Source organism: Artibeus jamaicensis, unplaced genomic scaffold, assembly GCF_021234435.1.
Source record: "Artibeus jamaicensis isolate MK-2021 breed Jamaican fruit bat unplaced genomic scaffold, CSHL_Jam_final contig_2790, whole genome shotgun sequence".
NCBI classification, from domain to species: Eukaryota; Metazoa; Chordata; class Mammalia; order Chiroptera; family Phyllostomidae; genus Artibeus; species Artibeus jamaicensis.
Genome location: NW_026521616.1, coordinates 1651020 through 1668665, shown reverse-complemented (window position 1 = coordinate 1668665; position 17646 = coordinate 1651020). Strand labels below are relative to the sequence as shown.

The 17646-nt window shown below is 36.1% G+C and overlaps 1 protein-coding gene across 3 annotated transcripts in view; it reads left to right on the top strand.

Moving 5' to 3' along the window:
• The window catches only part of SSH2 (slingshot protein phosphatase 2), a 253207-nt gene that overhangs the window by 92715 nt on the left and 142846 nt on the right, over nt 1–17646 (top strand). For all 3 annotated transcript variants that reach the window (XM_053662770.1, XM_037162789.2, XM_053662771.1), the window contains one exon: nt 9625–9668. In XM_053662770.1, the coding sequence (XP_053518745.1) occupies nt 9625–9668 (44 nt within the window). The remainder of the gene's footprint in view (nt 1–9624; nt 9669–17646) is intronic.

Sequence of the window (17646 nt, the reverse complement as noted above, 5' to 3'; positions counted from 1 at the left end):
GGGCTCAGTTGGTTGAGCTTCATCCCGCCAAGCAAAAGGTCACCAGTTTGGTCGCCATTTGATTCCCAGTCAGGGTACATGCCTGTTGCAAAACTGTTCAATGTTTCTCTCACACATTGATGTTTTTCGCCTTCTTTCACCCTCCCTTCCCCTCTCTCTAAAAATAAATAAATAAGATCTTTTAAAAAATAATATTGTAATACCTCCATATGGTGATAGATGGGTACTGGGTTGTACACCTGAAACTACTATAAATTGTATGTCAACAATAAATGAAAAATATTTTAAAATACATAAATCCCATGTACAAAAGATAAAAACACAAGAAAAAACCCATGTATAATAATAACAATAAAATATATAGGCATACATATACTAAATCATAGTACTGAAAAATTTAAAAACATTTTATTTATTTATCTTTAGAGGGGAAGGGAAGGAGAGAGGGAGAGAAATATCAGTGTATGGTTGCCTCTTGTGCGTCCCCTGCCAGGAACTGGCCTGCAACCCAGGCATGTGCCCTGACTGGGAATCAAACCATGGTTGTTTGGTTCACAGGCCCGTGCTCAATCCACTGAGCTACACCAGCCAGGGCAGTACTGAAATTTTTAAAAACTATAATATTTTATAGAGGACAAAAGAAAAAACTTATATAAATGGTGAGACAGTGTGTGTGCCTAAATGGGAAAAATCAGTATTGAAATAGATATAATTTCTTCCTAAGTTAATTTCCAAAATGTAATGCAATTCAACCAAAATTTGAAAGAGATTTTTTGGATCAGGCAAATCTAGCAAAACTATTCTTAATTTCATTTGGAAGAATAAGTGGATGAAATTGGACATTCACTTTTATAAATTCAAACTATATGAATTGAAACTATTAAAAGCCCATAACATGGTGGTGCCAGCATAAGGAAGAAATAAATCAATGTAACAGCATGGAAAACATAGAAATAGACCCAAGTATATGAAAATATTTAGTAATTATGGTAGGATTTCAAATCAGTTAGGGTAAAAGGGCCAATAATCAGATAGTGCTAAAATAATTGATTAACTTGGGGGAAAATTAAATTATATTGTTTCTTAAACCATATACCACAATAAATTATAAATGAATTACTGAGCTAAATTTTTAGGAAACTTAATTAAATGTTCAAGTGATAAAATAGAAACTATAAAGAAAAAGGGCCCTGGCTGGGTAGCTCAGTTGGTTATAGCATCATCCTGATGCGTCCAGGCTGTGGGTTCTATCCCCAGTCAGCACACATGCAAGAATCAACCAATGAATGCATAAATAAATGGAACAACAAATCGATTTTTTTAAATAAAAAAAAACTGCTAGATAGGACTATCTAAAATAAAGTAGTAAATAGACCCGCTCCTAAAAGAAGAGGATGATTTAGTTCACTAATTTATGACTAGTATTGAAAACATTGTTCCATACATCTTTTTTTATCAGAATTCTGTTGTGCAAATCTCTAAAATGACCAAATATGTGAAATGTGTAATAGGTATGGCTATGAATATTCTTGTGCTAGGAATTATTACTACATTTTTGCATTTAAATTATATAAATAATGCTTGAAGACTTAATTTACAGCATTATGGAAAATGGGACACCTTAGTTAAGATCTATCTCTCCCACTATATTGGCCTCTATTATGTTTTTTCCAACAAATATTATTAAGCATTGTTGAATGCTGGAATGTTGTAATTAAGATACAGTTCCTGCCTTCAAGGTTATAACGTAGAGACCAACAAGTAAATAGGCTGTGTGAGCGTTTCTCTACTAGACAACTGTGTGGTTGCACTTGGAAGACAATGAATTAAGTTTTAGAAGCACTAAGGAAGGCCTCAGTGAAAGGAACACCTTAAGCTACAATCTGAAGGATGAGTAGAAGTAGACAAGCAAAGGAGGAATGAAGTTTATTCTAGACCGAGGGAACAATAGAGCAAAGTTCAGGGACAAGATGGCCTGACTTGTTGGAGATACTACAAGAATTTCACGATAGCAAAAAATTCGCCTGCAGTTGAAGTGTGTAATATCTGAAACTAAATGTCATTTTCCAAGGAAAAGGAAAATGCCTGTTTTGCTAACATTGGTCAAGAATGGAGGAAAACTACAAGAGGTCAAAACAAAAAAGTATTGATGGTACTTTGTCAAATCTAGCCTTAACATCTAAACAGTCTGGTGGAATTCTCAACATGTTTTATTTAGATGTTATATTCATCTGTGTCCCAGTCATTGAGACCTGAGGACTCTCACAATACCCGCATTTGACAGCTCCTTGGCTTGCACAAATAAGAACCTCCTTTTAGTAGCCTCACCTCACTCTGACTTTAAGGGGATATGAGGCCTTAAAACCAAGCACTAACCCAGTTGACCAAAAGGAAAACCTGGATTGAAATCATGGTCCAGATAGTATGTACATTGTTAGGCGTTGCCTTGTGTTGTGGTTAGAATGTGCCTGAGGTGGGTGGGGAAGATTGAGGTTGGGTAGCCAGTGATGATCGCTGCTGTTGGCATTCCAGGTATGCTTGCCATGTATTAGCACTGTGCCTGTCAACTAAGCCACATTCCTAAAGTATAACTTTCTCACTGCTCCATTTTGCAATTAAGAAGCATTTTGTATCACAGAAATGTATTGTATGAAATATTTGTCTACTAGCTTAAGGCTTTGCCCAAGGTGAAAATGGTGTTTAAACAAGTATTTTCTCTTACGATTTAGTTTTCGATTTACGGTGGATGCGGTTTCTCCAGTTTAGCCACAGTGTAAACTTTGACTTGGCTGCCCTCTAGTGGATATTGTGATTAACCAATGTTTTCTGGCTTTAGGAAAAGTACCTCATTTTTCTTGATTGGCTTTCCAAGTTTAAGCTGCTGTTTCCTTAAAGAATGTGTTATTGCCACCAAAGCAACATATTTATACTTTTATTCCGTTTTCTAAGATGCTGATGAATACCTTCCCTAGCTTCCCTACAGGGTCAGGTCTAGATGGCCTGTCCTCAGCAACTTACCTTTGCAGCCCACTGCCACACAGACTGAAAGTAAAGGGCTGGAAAAAAATAATTCATGAAAATGGCAATGGAAAAAAAGCTGAGATAGCAATACTTATATCAGATAGACTTTAAACAAAGTCTATAACTAAAAGACCAATAAGGAAATTATGTCATGGTAAAGGGGTCAATCTAACAAGAGGATACAGCCCTTGTAAACATTGACACATTTAGGAACACCTAAATATGTAAAGCAAATCTTGATGGACATAAAGGGAGAAAGCAACTGTAATACATAGTAGGATATTTTAACACCCCATTGACACCAACAGATAGATCTTCCAGACAGAAAATCAACAAGGAAACATCGGTCTTAAATGACAGATTATACTAGATAGATTTAATTGTTATTTATTTACAGACAATTTCACCCCAAAGTGGCAGAATTTACATTCCTTATAAGTGCTCCTGGAACATTCTGTAGGGTAGACCCTGTGTTAGGACACAAAACAAGCCTCCATAAATTTAAGAAGATTGAAATCGTATCTTCCCCATCCACAATGGTATAAAACTAGAAATGAATTTCAAGGGGAAAAAATGAAACACACACCAACACATAGAGGCTAAATTATGTTACTAGACAATGAATAGATTAACAGTGAGATCAAGTAATAAGTCAAAAGATGCCTTGAGACAAATGAATATGAAAACACAACAACCCAGAATCTACAAGACACAGTGAAAACAATGCTAGGAGGGAAATTCATAGCATTACAGGCCTACCTCAAGAAACAGGAAAAAAATCTCAAGTGAACAATCTAACCTTACATCTAAAGGATCTAGAAAGAGAACAACAAAGAAAGCCCAAAGTGAGTAGAAGCAAGGAAATGATAAAAATGAGAGGTGAAATAGAATCTAAAAAAATATAAAAGATCAGTGAAACCAAGTACTGTTTTTATTTTTTTAATTTTTTTTAAATTTTTTATTGATTATGCTGTTACAGTTGTTCTATTCCCCCCTTCAATCCCCTCCACCCTACCTCCCCATCCCCATTACCCCCCCTTTAGTTTATGACCATGTGTCTCAAGTTCTTTAGATTCTATATTTCCCATGCTATTCTTGCCCCCCCCATCTATTTTCTATCTACTGTCTATGCTACTTATTTTCTGTACCTTCTCCCCCCTTCTCCTCCTCCCACTCCCCTGTTGCTAACCCTCCTTGAGATCTTCATTTCTATGTTTCCACTCCTGATCTAGCTGTCCTTTTAGTTTGCTTTTGTTTTAGGCGTGGTTGTTAATAACTGTGAGTTTGCTGTCCTTTCACTGTTCATGTTTCTTTAACTTCTTTTTCTTAGACAAGTCCCTTTAACATTTCATATAATAAGGGCTTGGTGATGATGAACTCCTTGAATTTGATCTTATCTGAGAAGCACTTTATCTGCCCTTCCATTCTAAATGAAAGCTTTGCTGGATAGAGCAATCTTGGTTGTAGGTCTTTGGATTTCATGACTTGGAATACCTCTTTCCAGCCCCTTCTTGCCTGTAAGGTGTCTTTTGAGAAATCCACTGACAGTCTGATGGGGACTCCTTTGTAGGTGACTGTCCCCTTAGCTCTTGCTGCTTCTAGGATTCTCTCCTTCACTTTAATTTTGTCTAATGTAATGATGATGTGTCTTGGTGTGTTCCTTCTTGGGTCCAACTTCTTTGGGACTCTCTGAGCTTCCTGGATTTCCTGGAAGTCTATTTCCTTTGCCAGATTGGGGAAATTCTCCTTTATTATTTGTTCAAATAAGTTTTCCACTGGTGGCTGTTCCTCTTCCCCTTCTGGTACCCCTATAATTTGGATGTTGGAGCGTTTAAAGATGTCCTGGAGGTTCCTAAGACTCTCTTCATTTCTTTGAATTCTTGCTTCTTGACTGTTTTCTGTTTGGCCATTATTTGGTTTCTTCTGGTCCACTCCATTGATTTGAGTCCCAGTTTCCTTTTCATTGCTATTGGTTTCCTGTGCAATTCCATTCATTTCAATTAGTTTCGCCTTCATATATTTGTCTAATTTGTGGCTATAATCAACCAGTTCTGTGAGGATCCTGATTACCAGTGTTTTAAACTGTGCGTCTGAGAGTTTTGGTATTTCTTCATCACTTAGATTTATAGGTTCCGGGGCTTTGAGCTCTTCTTGCGACATTTTTGGTCTGTTCGTGCCCTTTAAGTATGAGAAATGGAGCCTTGGGACTCCCAGGTCGCTGGGTTGTGACGCTGTATGTAGGGGCGTGGTCAGAGCGGGGAAATGGCGGCACCCTCTGCTGTTTTGCACCGCTGGGTAGGAGCAGAGCCTTAGGTGGTTCACCAGGGCTGGGCCACTCAGAGTCGCTGGGTTATGACGCTATGTGGAGTCCCGGGTCCAATTGCCCACTCCCCCGCCTGTCTATCCTCGCACAAATGCGCGACCACAGTCAACCCTCAGCCCTGCGTCCTCGTTGCCTCCCTGTGGTCGCTCAGTAGGTCCAACCCTGCGCCTGGATTCCACGCGCCTGAGTCCCTCTGACCGAGCCCTCCTGTGCAGCCCCGCTCCACCAGTTGCTTGTTTTGCCCCTTACTGGTCAGACTGAAGAATTTGTTGTTATCAGACTTCCGAAAAGTTCAATTTTCCGTGTTCTGGCTGTATTTTCTGTTGCTAATATTTAGTTGTCTCTAAACTTGGTTGTGTGAGGAAGCATGGCGTCTCCACCTATACCTCCATCTTGGCGAAAGTCTCCCAAGTACTGTTTTAAAAAATAAAAAAAGATTGATGAACCTCTAACCAGACTTACAAAGGAAAAAAAAGAGAGAGGACCTAAATAAATAAAATCAGAAATGGAAGAGGACAAATAACAGCTGACACCACAGAAACATAATCATTAAAAAATGACAACTATATGCCAACAAATTAGACAATCTAGAAGAAATATGTAAATTTCTGTAAGCATACAATCTTCCAAAACTGAACCAAGAAGAAAGAGAAAATCTGAGCAGAATGATTACAACTAATGAAATTGAAGGAGTAATCAAAACACTCCCAACAAACCACAGTCCTCAACTGGTGGCTTCATACAGGTGAATTTCACCAAACACTCAAAGAAGAACTAACACCTATCCTTCTGAAACTATTCCCAAAAATGCAAGAGGAGGGAAGACTCCCAAGCTCATTGTATGAGGCCAGCATTATCTTAATTCTAAAACCAGAAAAAGGCACTACAAAGAAAGAAATAGGCCAGTATTCCTGATGAACATTAGATATAGAAATTCTCAACAAATCATTAGCAACCCAAATCCATCAATACATTAAAAAGATCATACACCATTGTCAAATGGGATTTATTCCAGGTGTACAAAGTTGGTACAATATCCACAAATCAATTACCATGATACATCACATAAACAGAATGAATGATAAAAAAATCATATAATTATATCAATAGATGCAGAAAAAGCATTTGACAAAATCCATAACTCATTTGTACTGAAAACTCTCAGCTAAGTGGGGATAGAGGGAACATAACATAATAAAGGCCAAATATGGCAAACCCACTGCTAACACCATACTCAACGGACATAAACTAAGTGTTTCGCTTCATATCAGAAACAAGAGACACATTTTCATTCTTATTCAACATAGTACTGTAAGTCCTAGCCACAGCAATCAGACAAGAAGAAATAAGACATCTAAATTAGAAAAGAAAAGAAACTGTCATTATTTGCAGATGACATCATACTGTATATAGAGAACCTTAAATATTCCACTAGCAAAATACTAGAACTGATCAATGAATTCAGTAAAGTAGCAGGATACAAAATAAAGATTCAGAAGTTACTTGCATTTTTTTTAAGGTTTTATTTATTTATCTTCAGAGGGGAAGGGAAGGAGAGAGGGAGAAAAATATCAATGTATGGTTGCCTCTCGTGTGTCCCCTTCTGGGAACCGGCCTGCAACCCAGGCATGTGCCCTGACTGGGAATCGAACCACGATCATGTGGTTCACAAGCTCGTGCTCAATCCACTGAGCTACACCAGCCAGGCAAAATGGCATTTTATACACCAGTAATGAACTATCAGAAAGGGAAACAAAGAAAAGAACCATGTTTACAGTTCCATCCAAAATTCGGAAACAATCCCATCTATTTAAGTAGAATGAATAAACTTTGATATTGTCATATAATACAGTCTTTTACCCCAGTAAAAATAAGTAAACTATAGCTATATATAGTAAGTGGATGAATCTTGTTAGTATAATACTTGGTTGTTAAAAATCATATTGAGAAGACTACATATAGTATAATATAATTTTAAAGCCCTAAAACAGTCAAAATTAAGTAATATATTAAGAATATATACATATATGTTTTTTAAAACAATGGAATAAAAAATGTAAAGAGATAGAATCATTAGGTAAGTTAAAATGAAATTCTCAAAAAATTTCAAATACTACAAAAGAAGGCAGAAATGGAGGAACAGAGAAATTAAAATGTAAGGGACAAGCAGAAAATAAATAGTAACATGGTAGACTCAAATCTAACTATATAAATAATTACACTAAATTTTAGTGCACTAAACACTACGGTTAAAAGGCAAAGATTGTCAGAATGGGTAAAATAAAGTAAGCTCTAACTATATTCTCTATAAAAGACACCTTTAAAATATAAAGAGGTTGAAAATATATAGAGTATAAACCTGAAGTACATCAGATATTAATAATTATGATTAATTATTTGTAATCATTATCTGATATTAATACTAGATAAAATAGATTTTATCCTGGCTGGTATGGCTCAGTGGATTCAGTGCCAGCCTGCAAACCAAAGGGTTGCTGGTTCACATCCCAGTCACAGCACATGCCAGGGTTTTAGGCCATGTCTCCAGTAGGGCGCATGTGAGAGGCAACCACATGTTGATGTTTTTCTCCCTCTCTTCCTCCCTTCTCCTCTGTCTAAAAATAAATAGATAAAATCTTTAAAAAAATAGATTTCAAGACAAATAGTCTTACTAGAAGCTAAAGCAGTCTTGAAAAAGAACTAAGGTAGAGGATTTATCTTTTCTTAAAAACTATGAACAAATATACGTAAACTACAGTAATCAAGACAGTATGGTATTGACATAAAGATTGACAAATAGATCAATGGACCAATAAAGAACTAGAAGTAGACCTCACTTATATTTGATTTGATTTTTTACAAAGCACCCAAGTAATGCAATGGGGAAAGGAAAGTCTTTTTCAACAAAAGATGCTTGAAAACTGTATATCAATATGCAGGGGAGTGAACCTCCACTCCTACCTCACATCATATACAAATAGGACAAAGGTAACCGGAGAACAAATATAAAAGGTCAGAGAGAAAATTTAAAGAAAAAGAATACCACAGCATCATTAATTCTTTCAACTTTTCTCACTTTTCTTTCATATCAATATTCATGTCTCCATAAAGATCTGTGTAGTATCTTAACATATAATAAATAATCCCTAACATAGGCTATGGAGGGTAAATGAAATGCTTTTTCGATGTGATAGGAAGCAGTATTTTATCGGTTTTAATTGTAGCTTCACCATATGAGTTTGCTTGGGCAACTTACTTCTTTCTGCTTTGTGAATTTTAAATGGATAAGAAAAAATACTACACTTGATTTTAGCCAAAAGGCTGAGAAGCAATGTAAATTACAGTTATTTCATCTATAAAATATTCATACTTTATTAAGTTTAAATTGCTGTAAGTTTTAACATCCTCAATTATTTTATGTTACTAAGAAAAAATAAATTAATAAATTCCAATTAATTGCAATTAAGCTATGATTCAGTGATTTTTTTATTACACTGTTTTATACTAAGTTATGTGTGTATGTTAGAATCAGTGAAAAATATGGACCATGAACCTGGTAAGTTTATTAGGAATAAGTAGGACCAAGTATTGAGCAAGGTGTCTGGCATGTTATAAAATACTCTATAAGTAGTCACCATTATGGTGATGGTGATGGTGATGGTGATTTGATCAGCTGCACTTTGTGAAGTGGTGCTCATTGTTCAGGTTGTTCTTTAGGTATCAGAGTCGTTAATAGGTCATCTTGATGAGATTTGCTGGTGGTAGTCAGAATGACCGCTCATTTTGAATTTGAAGTAGCACAACAATAATGTAGCGACATATGTAACAATAATGTAATATTTTCCATTATTTTTAGAGGTTATTCTTTAATTATTAGCAGTTTGTTATCAGTAAAATTTGTAGACTATTGCTGAAGTTTCTTCCAGGGATAGTTTCTATTAATATTCAGGGTGGGCAAAATAGGTTTACAGTTGTGACCACATAAAACACAGAGTTTATTCTTATATTATTTATTATTTGTATTATTTATCTTATTATTGTTATTTTGTGTCCTTATCATTTATCTTTTAGATAATGATGGCTGGTGATTTAACCTACTTTTGCCCACTTGTATATCAACCTATGGGGTTGGTTAAAGTCACTTTTTATAGAGAATTTAGTTCAAGGGCACAGCATGAATAAGGTATTCCTACATGTAAAGCTTAGTAAAATTGCAGTGTTGATATTGTGATATGAGACCTCAGTTGTTAATTATTTTTCTCCTTTTCCTGTCTATACAGGAGGCAGACAGTGGGGAGGAGGAATGCCGGTCACAGCCCAGGAGGTATGTTTGTTCGTTATATCCTATACCATTTCTTTTTGTTGTTTTTCAATTACGGTGTATATTTAATATTATTCTGTATTAGTTTCTGTGTACAGCATTGTGATTGGACAACAATATACTTTACAGAGTGGTCCCCCTGATATTTCAAGTACCCACCTGGCACCTGGCACCTTCGCTTTTCAGCTAGCTCCCCAACCCCTCTACCCTGTCCATTCCCAGTCTCTTCTCTGTATCTGTGGGTCTTTTTCTATTTTGTTTGTTTGTATCTTTTTGTTCTTTAGATTCCACATTTAAGTGAAATTGTATGGTATTTGTCATGCTTGACTTATTTCACATCTATGGCCATTAACTAGCATTTCTGTAGTTAATGATTTTTTTCTCTAATTTTTGTTCATTCTTTTCATATTAGTTTATCCCGGACTTCCAAAATGCTTAATTGGTCTTTCAAAATAGTATTGCTTTAAGAATTTAGTTACTCAGATTTAAAATGGTAGATTGCATTATGCTATGTACCTGAAAGTAATATAATTTTGTATGTCAGTTATGCCTCAATAAATAAATAAAGTGGTAGATTGCTTTTTAAAAAATGCAAATTTTTACAAAATTCCAATATTGGTCCAGTTTTGACCCAAGTCTCCAGAACTATCTTGGGTAGTAAAAAAACAAATTTTCTTTACCTTTTAGGAAAATATCAACTGAAGAACATTTCAGCCTTCAGCTTTGTACTTATTTTTGTCATTACTTTTGATAGATTTTACAGTTCCTACAGCTAGTTGAATTTCACTTCCTAAAAACAAAGGATATACTGAGTAATGTACCTGGTCCTTTTAACTTCAATGACACTTTTTTTCCCTCTCATGGAATGTTGTTATAAGGGTACCAGTACCTCCTGCCATTAAAAGAAAAAAAACATTATGAAACATCTAGGAAGTATATAATAACATGTCTCTTACCTACTCCAAAGGGTTTTTAAAATTAATCCTCTCCCATAAGAAACAATCCTGGTAAATTCTAGATGATACAGAGAAAGGATACCATAAGCATGCTTATTATGGAGAAGGTGTCTGAAGGAAATGCTTCCTTAATGATGAATTATGGAGTGTTAATTTATATATATATATATATATGTCACTCTTGTGAACTACAACTTAATATTAACATATTAATAGTTCCTTTTAATCAGTTACTGAGGTTATTGGCAATATTTTTCCTATCTTGGCTATCACAAAGATTTTGGGTTAAACTTAATGTCTCCTAGGGAAGATCTGATAGTGAAGTGTCATTCTTTTGCATAAGGTTAAGAGATAGAAACTAGGAGAAATTTTAGCTGAATGCCTACCAGATGCATCATAACCTTATTTCCATTTGAATGAAAAAGAATTCCAAAGGATTCTTAAGTTTTATAGTAGACCAAATTTAAAGATCTTTGTGTTGATGTTAAGCTTTACAAATTGATTTGGCATCTATGGAGATAATTGTTGTTCCAAAAAATTACATAATGATGAAGCAATGAAGTCTTTTTATTCACAGCCTTGAATTGTCAAGCCATTAAGAATCAGACAGACCCCTGTTTTTAAAGTCGTTGGCAAATAAATCATTAATGTGACTAGTCAGAGGTACTTGTAGGTTTCTTCTACTCATAGGAAAAGGATTATGTGTAGACATGAGAAATGAAGAAATATCTAGTAGCACCCATTTTTAAAAAATCAAAACTTACTTCCTGTTGTAATTTCTTACATTGAGTGGTTCCCAGGCTATTTCTAAATCTAATTGCTTTAGTCTGACTCAAAGCAAAGAAACTCCTAAGTGGCAGATGCATGCTCCTTGGAGCTAGATGGTGTTTAAGAGGTTGATTTTTGTGTGCTTCGCTGCTATTCTGGCATTCTCTATCCAGCATTATACTTATCACAGAATAAACTAGCATGGAGTTAGTGTCTTTTGATTGAGCATGCCTAAACTCATCTTGTCAGTTTGTGGGTTCAATTGTGGTTTGTAGTAGGGAACTGAATAGTAAATAGCATATTATTAAACTAATGCCAGTTCCAAGTAATAAAGAAGATGTTGCATTAATGATCTCTTATTTTAACCAAATGCCATTTATTGGGAAAGTCATAAGTTAAAAGTAATTTTTTAATATAATTAACCCAAACCTCATATGATGCCTTTAAAAAACCAATGAAAAGGCAACCCAGAGAATAGGAGAAAATATTTGAAAATCATATATAGGGCTAAGGTCCAGAATATAAAAAGAACTATTACAACTCAACAACAAAAGACACAAACAAAAAGACACAAAAAAACCTGTCTTAGTTGGCTTGAGCTCTTGTAACAAAATACCACAGACCAAGTGACAGACAACGGGCATTTTTTTTCTCACAGTTCTGGAAACTGGGAAGTCCCAGATCATTGTACTAGCAGATTTGGTTCGGGTGAGAGCCTTCTTCCTGGTTTATAGACAGCTGACTTCTTGCTGTGTCCTCAGCTGGTCTCTTCCTCTTTTTATATGGCCACTAATCCTGTTACGGGGGCCCCATCTTTGTGACATCCTTTAACCTTTATTACCTACCAAGGACCCCCATCTCCAAATACTATCACATTGGGGTTAGGACTTCAATGTATGGAATTGAAGGGGACACACTTTCAGTCCATAACATATATTTATGGAGTGTTTATTGCCCCCAAATATATGTTCTTCTCACATATAAACTATATTCATTTCATCCCAACAGCCCCAAAAGTCTTAAATCATTCTAGCATCAATTCTAGATGTCAAAGTCCAAAGTCTCATCTAAATCTCATCTAAATCAGATATGGGTGAGACTTGGGGCCAGATTCTTCTCTATCTATGAATCTGTGAAACTAGATAAGTTTTGCACTTCAAAAATACAATGGCAGGCCAGTCATAGAATACACATTATCATTCCAAAAGGGAGAAATAGGAAATAAAGGAGAGGTGACAGGCCCCAAGTAAGTCCAAAATTTAGCAAGGCAAATTCCATGAGCTCTTAAGGCTCAAAAAATAATCCTCTGGTTCAATACTTTGCCTTCTGAATCTACTGGGGCTGTGGTCCCTTCAAGAGTCACTGGAGTGGTGGTATCATTTCCATGGGGCAGACCTACACCTCTGGCTCCCCTTGGAGTGTTTGCCAAGGGCATTCTGCTGGGCAGTGGTACTGCCCTTTGAAATCAAGGAAGAGGCAGCCTTGGCCCTTGGCCTTTGCACTTTAACCCTGTGGTAGGTATAGCAGCCCTGATCACCTCTGAATAGTCTTTAGGGTCCTTTTTCCTTTTCCTTGAAGAATAATGTGTGTTCACATTCCTTTATTTTGAATAATTTTCTTTACTTCCTTTAGTCTCAGCTGGCAGTATTTCTGCTGGTATAATCCCAATCCTGGCTTCTATTGAAATGGCCAATTAGTTCCGTGGTTCACACCCACATTAATCTCCTTACAAGTGGTTGGTCAACACACTCTTGGTATTCTCTTCAGAGCATACTCTCATTTTTTTGCAATATGGACAAACTGAAAATTTTCCAAATTTTTAAGTTCTTTTTTGCTTCACAATGCATTCGATTTATGTCTCTCTTCTTGTATTTTACTATAAGGATTTAGAATAAAGTAGGCTGCTTCTTCAGCACTTTGCTTAGAAATTTCCTGAGCTGAATATCCAGTTTTATTGCTCACAAACTATACTTTCCACAAGACCCTAAAATACAAACACAATTCAGCCAAGTCCTTTTCCTCTTTCTCTCTCTCTCCCTTCCTTCCTTCCTTCCGTCCTTCCTTCTTTCCTTCCTCCCTCCCTCCCTCCCTCCCTTTCTAGGGAAAGGGAGGGAGAGAAGCATCAAGGTGAAAGAGAAATATCCATCTGTTGCTCCTTGTATGTACCCCCTCCAGGGACCAGACCTGCAGCCCAGACATTTGCCCTGACCTGAAATTCAGCCAGTAACCCTTTACTTTTTGGGATGATACCCAGCCAACTGAGCCACACCAGTCAGGGCTCCTTTGCTACTATGTAACAAGGGTTGTCTTTCCTTCATGTCTAGTAACATCTTCCTCATTTTGTATGAAACCTCATCAGAATGACCTTCACTACCATATTTCTGCCAACATTCTGTTCATGATTATTATGTACTTTAAGAATATGGAGGACTTTTTCTCCAGCTCTCCTCTTTTCATTCTGAGTTCTCACCAGAATTACCTTTTAATGCTCCCTTCATAGCAATCTCAGCTTTTTCTAGCATGTACCCGAAAATTCTTCCAGCCTCACCCTGACTGGTATGTCTCAGTGGGTTGGGCATTGTCTCGCAAACTGAAGTCACCGGTTCCATTCTCAGTCAGTGTACATGCCTGGGTTGTTGTAAGCCAGGTCATGAGTTGGGGGCATGTGACAGGTAACTGACCAATGTTTTTCTCTCACATCCATGTTTCTCTCCCTCTCTTCCTTCCTTCTTCTCTCTCTAAAAATAAACAAATAGTCTTTTTTTAAAAGCCTTCCAGCCTCTACCTCGTATCCAGTTCCAAAGTCACTTCCACATTTTGAGGTATTCATTATAGTAGCACCCTACTTCTCAGTACCAAAATCTGTATTAGTCAGAGAAATAGAATCAATAGGAACTATATAGATAGATTTTTAAAAAGATTTTGTTTATTTATCTTTAGAGAGGAAGGGAAGGAGAGAAGGAGAGAAATATCAGTGTATGGTTGCCTCTTGTGAGTCCCCTGCTGGGAACTGGTCTGCAACCCAGGCATGTGCCCTGACTGGGAATCGAACCATGATCCTTTTGTTTGCAGGCCTGCACTCAATCCACTGAGCTACACCAGCCAGGGCTTATAGATAGATTTTTTAATGGAATTGGCTCACCATTATCGTGTCCCAAGAAATGCAGGTTGGAGACACTGGAGAGCTGATAGTGAAAATTCTACACTGAGTCTAAATCTGAAGTTAGAAGAAAACCAATGTACTGGCTCAAAGACTATCAGGCAGGAATTCTTCTTTACCTACCCACATTGGAGAGGGCAATCTGTTTTACTCAAACTACTGATAAAATGTTAATCTTATCCTGAAAGGCCCTCAGAGACATAATATTTAATCAAATATCTGGGCACCCTATGGCCCAGTTAAGCTGAGACATAAAATTAACTATGACACAACCTCAATTAAAAAATGGGCAAAGAACTTGAATAGACATTTCTTCAAAGAAGACAATAAACAAATGGCCAGTAAGCACATGAAAAGATGTTCAACATCACTAATCACTAGGGAAATGCAAATCAAAACTATCAGATACCACCTCACACTCATTAGGATGTCCACTATCCTTCCCCCTCCCCACGCCCCCAACCCCCAAATAACAAGTGTTGTTGAGGATGTGAAGAGCTTAAACCCTTGTTCACTCTTGGTGGGAATATAAAATGGTTAAGTATGATGAGTCTTCAAAAAATTAAAAATAGAATCACCATATGATCCAGCAATTCCACTTCTGTGTATATGCCCAAAAGAATTAAAAACAGGGTCTTGAGAAATTCATGTGCTCACGTTCATTATGGCACTATTTATAACAGCCAAGTGTCCATGAACAGATGAATGGGTAAACAAAATGTGGCATATGCTTATGATAGACTAGTATTATTCAACCTTAAAAAGAAGAAAATCCTGACATGTGCTACAACGTGGACAAACCCTGAGGACATTATGCTAAGTAAAATAAGCCAGTCACAAAAGGGTCCATATTGTATTACTCTACTTATATGAGGTACCTACAATAGACAAATTCTCAGAGATAGAGTGAAGGATAGGGAGTTGTTATTTAATGGGTACAGAGTTTCAGTTTTGGAAGAGAAAAAGTCTAGATATGGATGGTGAGGATGGTTGCACAGTAGTGTTACATATATTTTATTACAATTAAAAACCAAACAAACAAGTTCATTATTCCATTTATATTCTGATAATACTTTGTCTTTCTCAGAAGATAGAGGTAAAAATCTAACATAATTACAGAACTAAAAACCAAGTTGTGCATCATTGCTTTTTTGATCAAAAGATAAATGGATAAAATTCAATGCCAGTCTTCCTTTTGCATATTTTTGAACACATAGCTTTTCTTCTTGTGTGATGACCCACTTTGCTGACTGGGGAACTGCCAAGAGGTAACTATAAAACTAAACCATAAAACATGCCAATATTAAACCATTTTAACCTATAAACAGCTATCTCATATGAGTCAACCTAATAAAATTGTAAGATAATAAATAAAAATGAACAAAAATATGCTAGTGAAATAAATTTTTGAAATCCCAAGACATCTTTTTTTAATTTATTGGCGTGACATTGGGTAATAAAATTGTATAGGTTTCAGAGGTACAATTCTATGATACATCACAAGACGTCTTTTTAAAAAAATGAATAGTGTGGTAGAAAACAAAGTACTTTAGATCAAAATTTAATCATAGAATTTGTATATTCCTACGTATAACAACTCTAACCTAAGAATCGTATAAGTGAAGAGAAAGGTTTGGGGTCAGCAATTTATAGAGTTGTAAAAAAATAACAGTCTCAAAGATCTTGGAGAAAATGTATGGTTGTTTTTAAGACAAACAAAATGCTTAAGCCATTCAGTACCATTTTTATGTCCCTCCAACTCAAGCAATATATATATTTGTTGCCAATTTTTAATAACTCAGTGTGAAGTTATTTTTTATATTCAACCCAAAACCTCTCCTGTGTTTAAACCTACTTTCTTCCTCTTTAGTCTTTCATAGACATAGAGAATTACTAACCATCTACCAAAAAGGTTCTTCACCTTTCAAAACATATTATTTTCTTTAAGATACTTCAAACCTAGAACTGAAAACAAAGTTTGCAGCAGATGGGGTAGAGAAAGAGCAGTGTGGGCCAGCAGAGTCTCAGGGACTCAAATTTTTTCAAGGAGCCAGGTCTTTTTATTAATTAATTAATTAATTAATTAATTAATTAATTCATTCATTTGGAAGAGCCAGGTCTTGGATGAATGGGCTTTAGACAGGAGAAAAGAAGAGCATTCCAAATATCGAACAATGGGGAGAGTGGAAGGAAATCCTCAGAAGTCTGGAAGTAGGTGCTAATGTGTTTCAGGGACAGTAAGAAGATAATTGTCTATATCTTACAAGCAGAGGAGTTTTGATTGAATTTATCTGTGTCTATCTGTGTCTAGAAGAATGAAATGACTGCCAGAAAAAACCTGGCAGTTACACAGTATGACAGGAGGCAGGACAACTCTGCAGAAAGCTGTTGCAAGCAAATGGCTAGAGGTGGGCAATTACTTCCCCATCTGACAGCAGCATGAGGACAGTGACTGTGTCTTTTATCTCACTATCTACAGCAATTACCATGTAGTTAGCAATAGTAAATGTTTAAGGAATGAATAAAGGGGAATAATGTTGATATGTATACTAGAAATGATAGCTTTACTAGAAATGAATCAGGGTATGTCTTTGTGTAAGATACAGTTTCACCATGGTATTGTGTTACTAATTCAGTGTGGAAAAATCTTTCCTCCAGATCTGTGTTTCTGATACCTCATCAAGTTTCTTTTATCTTGTATTTGCTCTGTTTATCTTTTGCTTTTGAGATATGACTTCATTTAATTCCAGCCTATTTAGTGAAATAATTTGTGCATTTAAATATAATGATGATAAATGTACTACATTGTCCATCTTTTGGCTGTGAAAAGAAGACAGATGTACTCTACCTCAGTATATGTTCTAGTTAAAAAATATCTTAACCTAGAGAATAATTTACTTCCAAAGCTGAAACTTTGTTATCATTAAATGAAACTCCCCAGCCTCTCCTTAACCTAGGTCTGGCAACCAACATTCTACTTTTCATCGATGAGAATTTGACTACTATAGGTACCTCATATAAATGGACTCATACAATATGTGTCCTTTTATGACTGGTTTATTTCACCTAGCATAATGTCCTCAAGGTTTGTTCATAT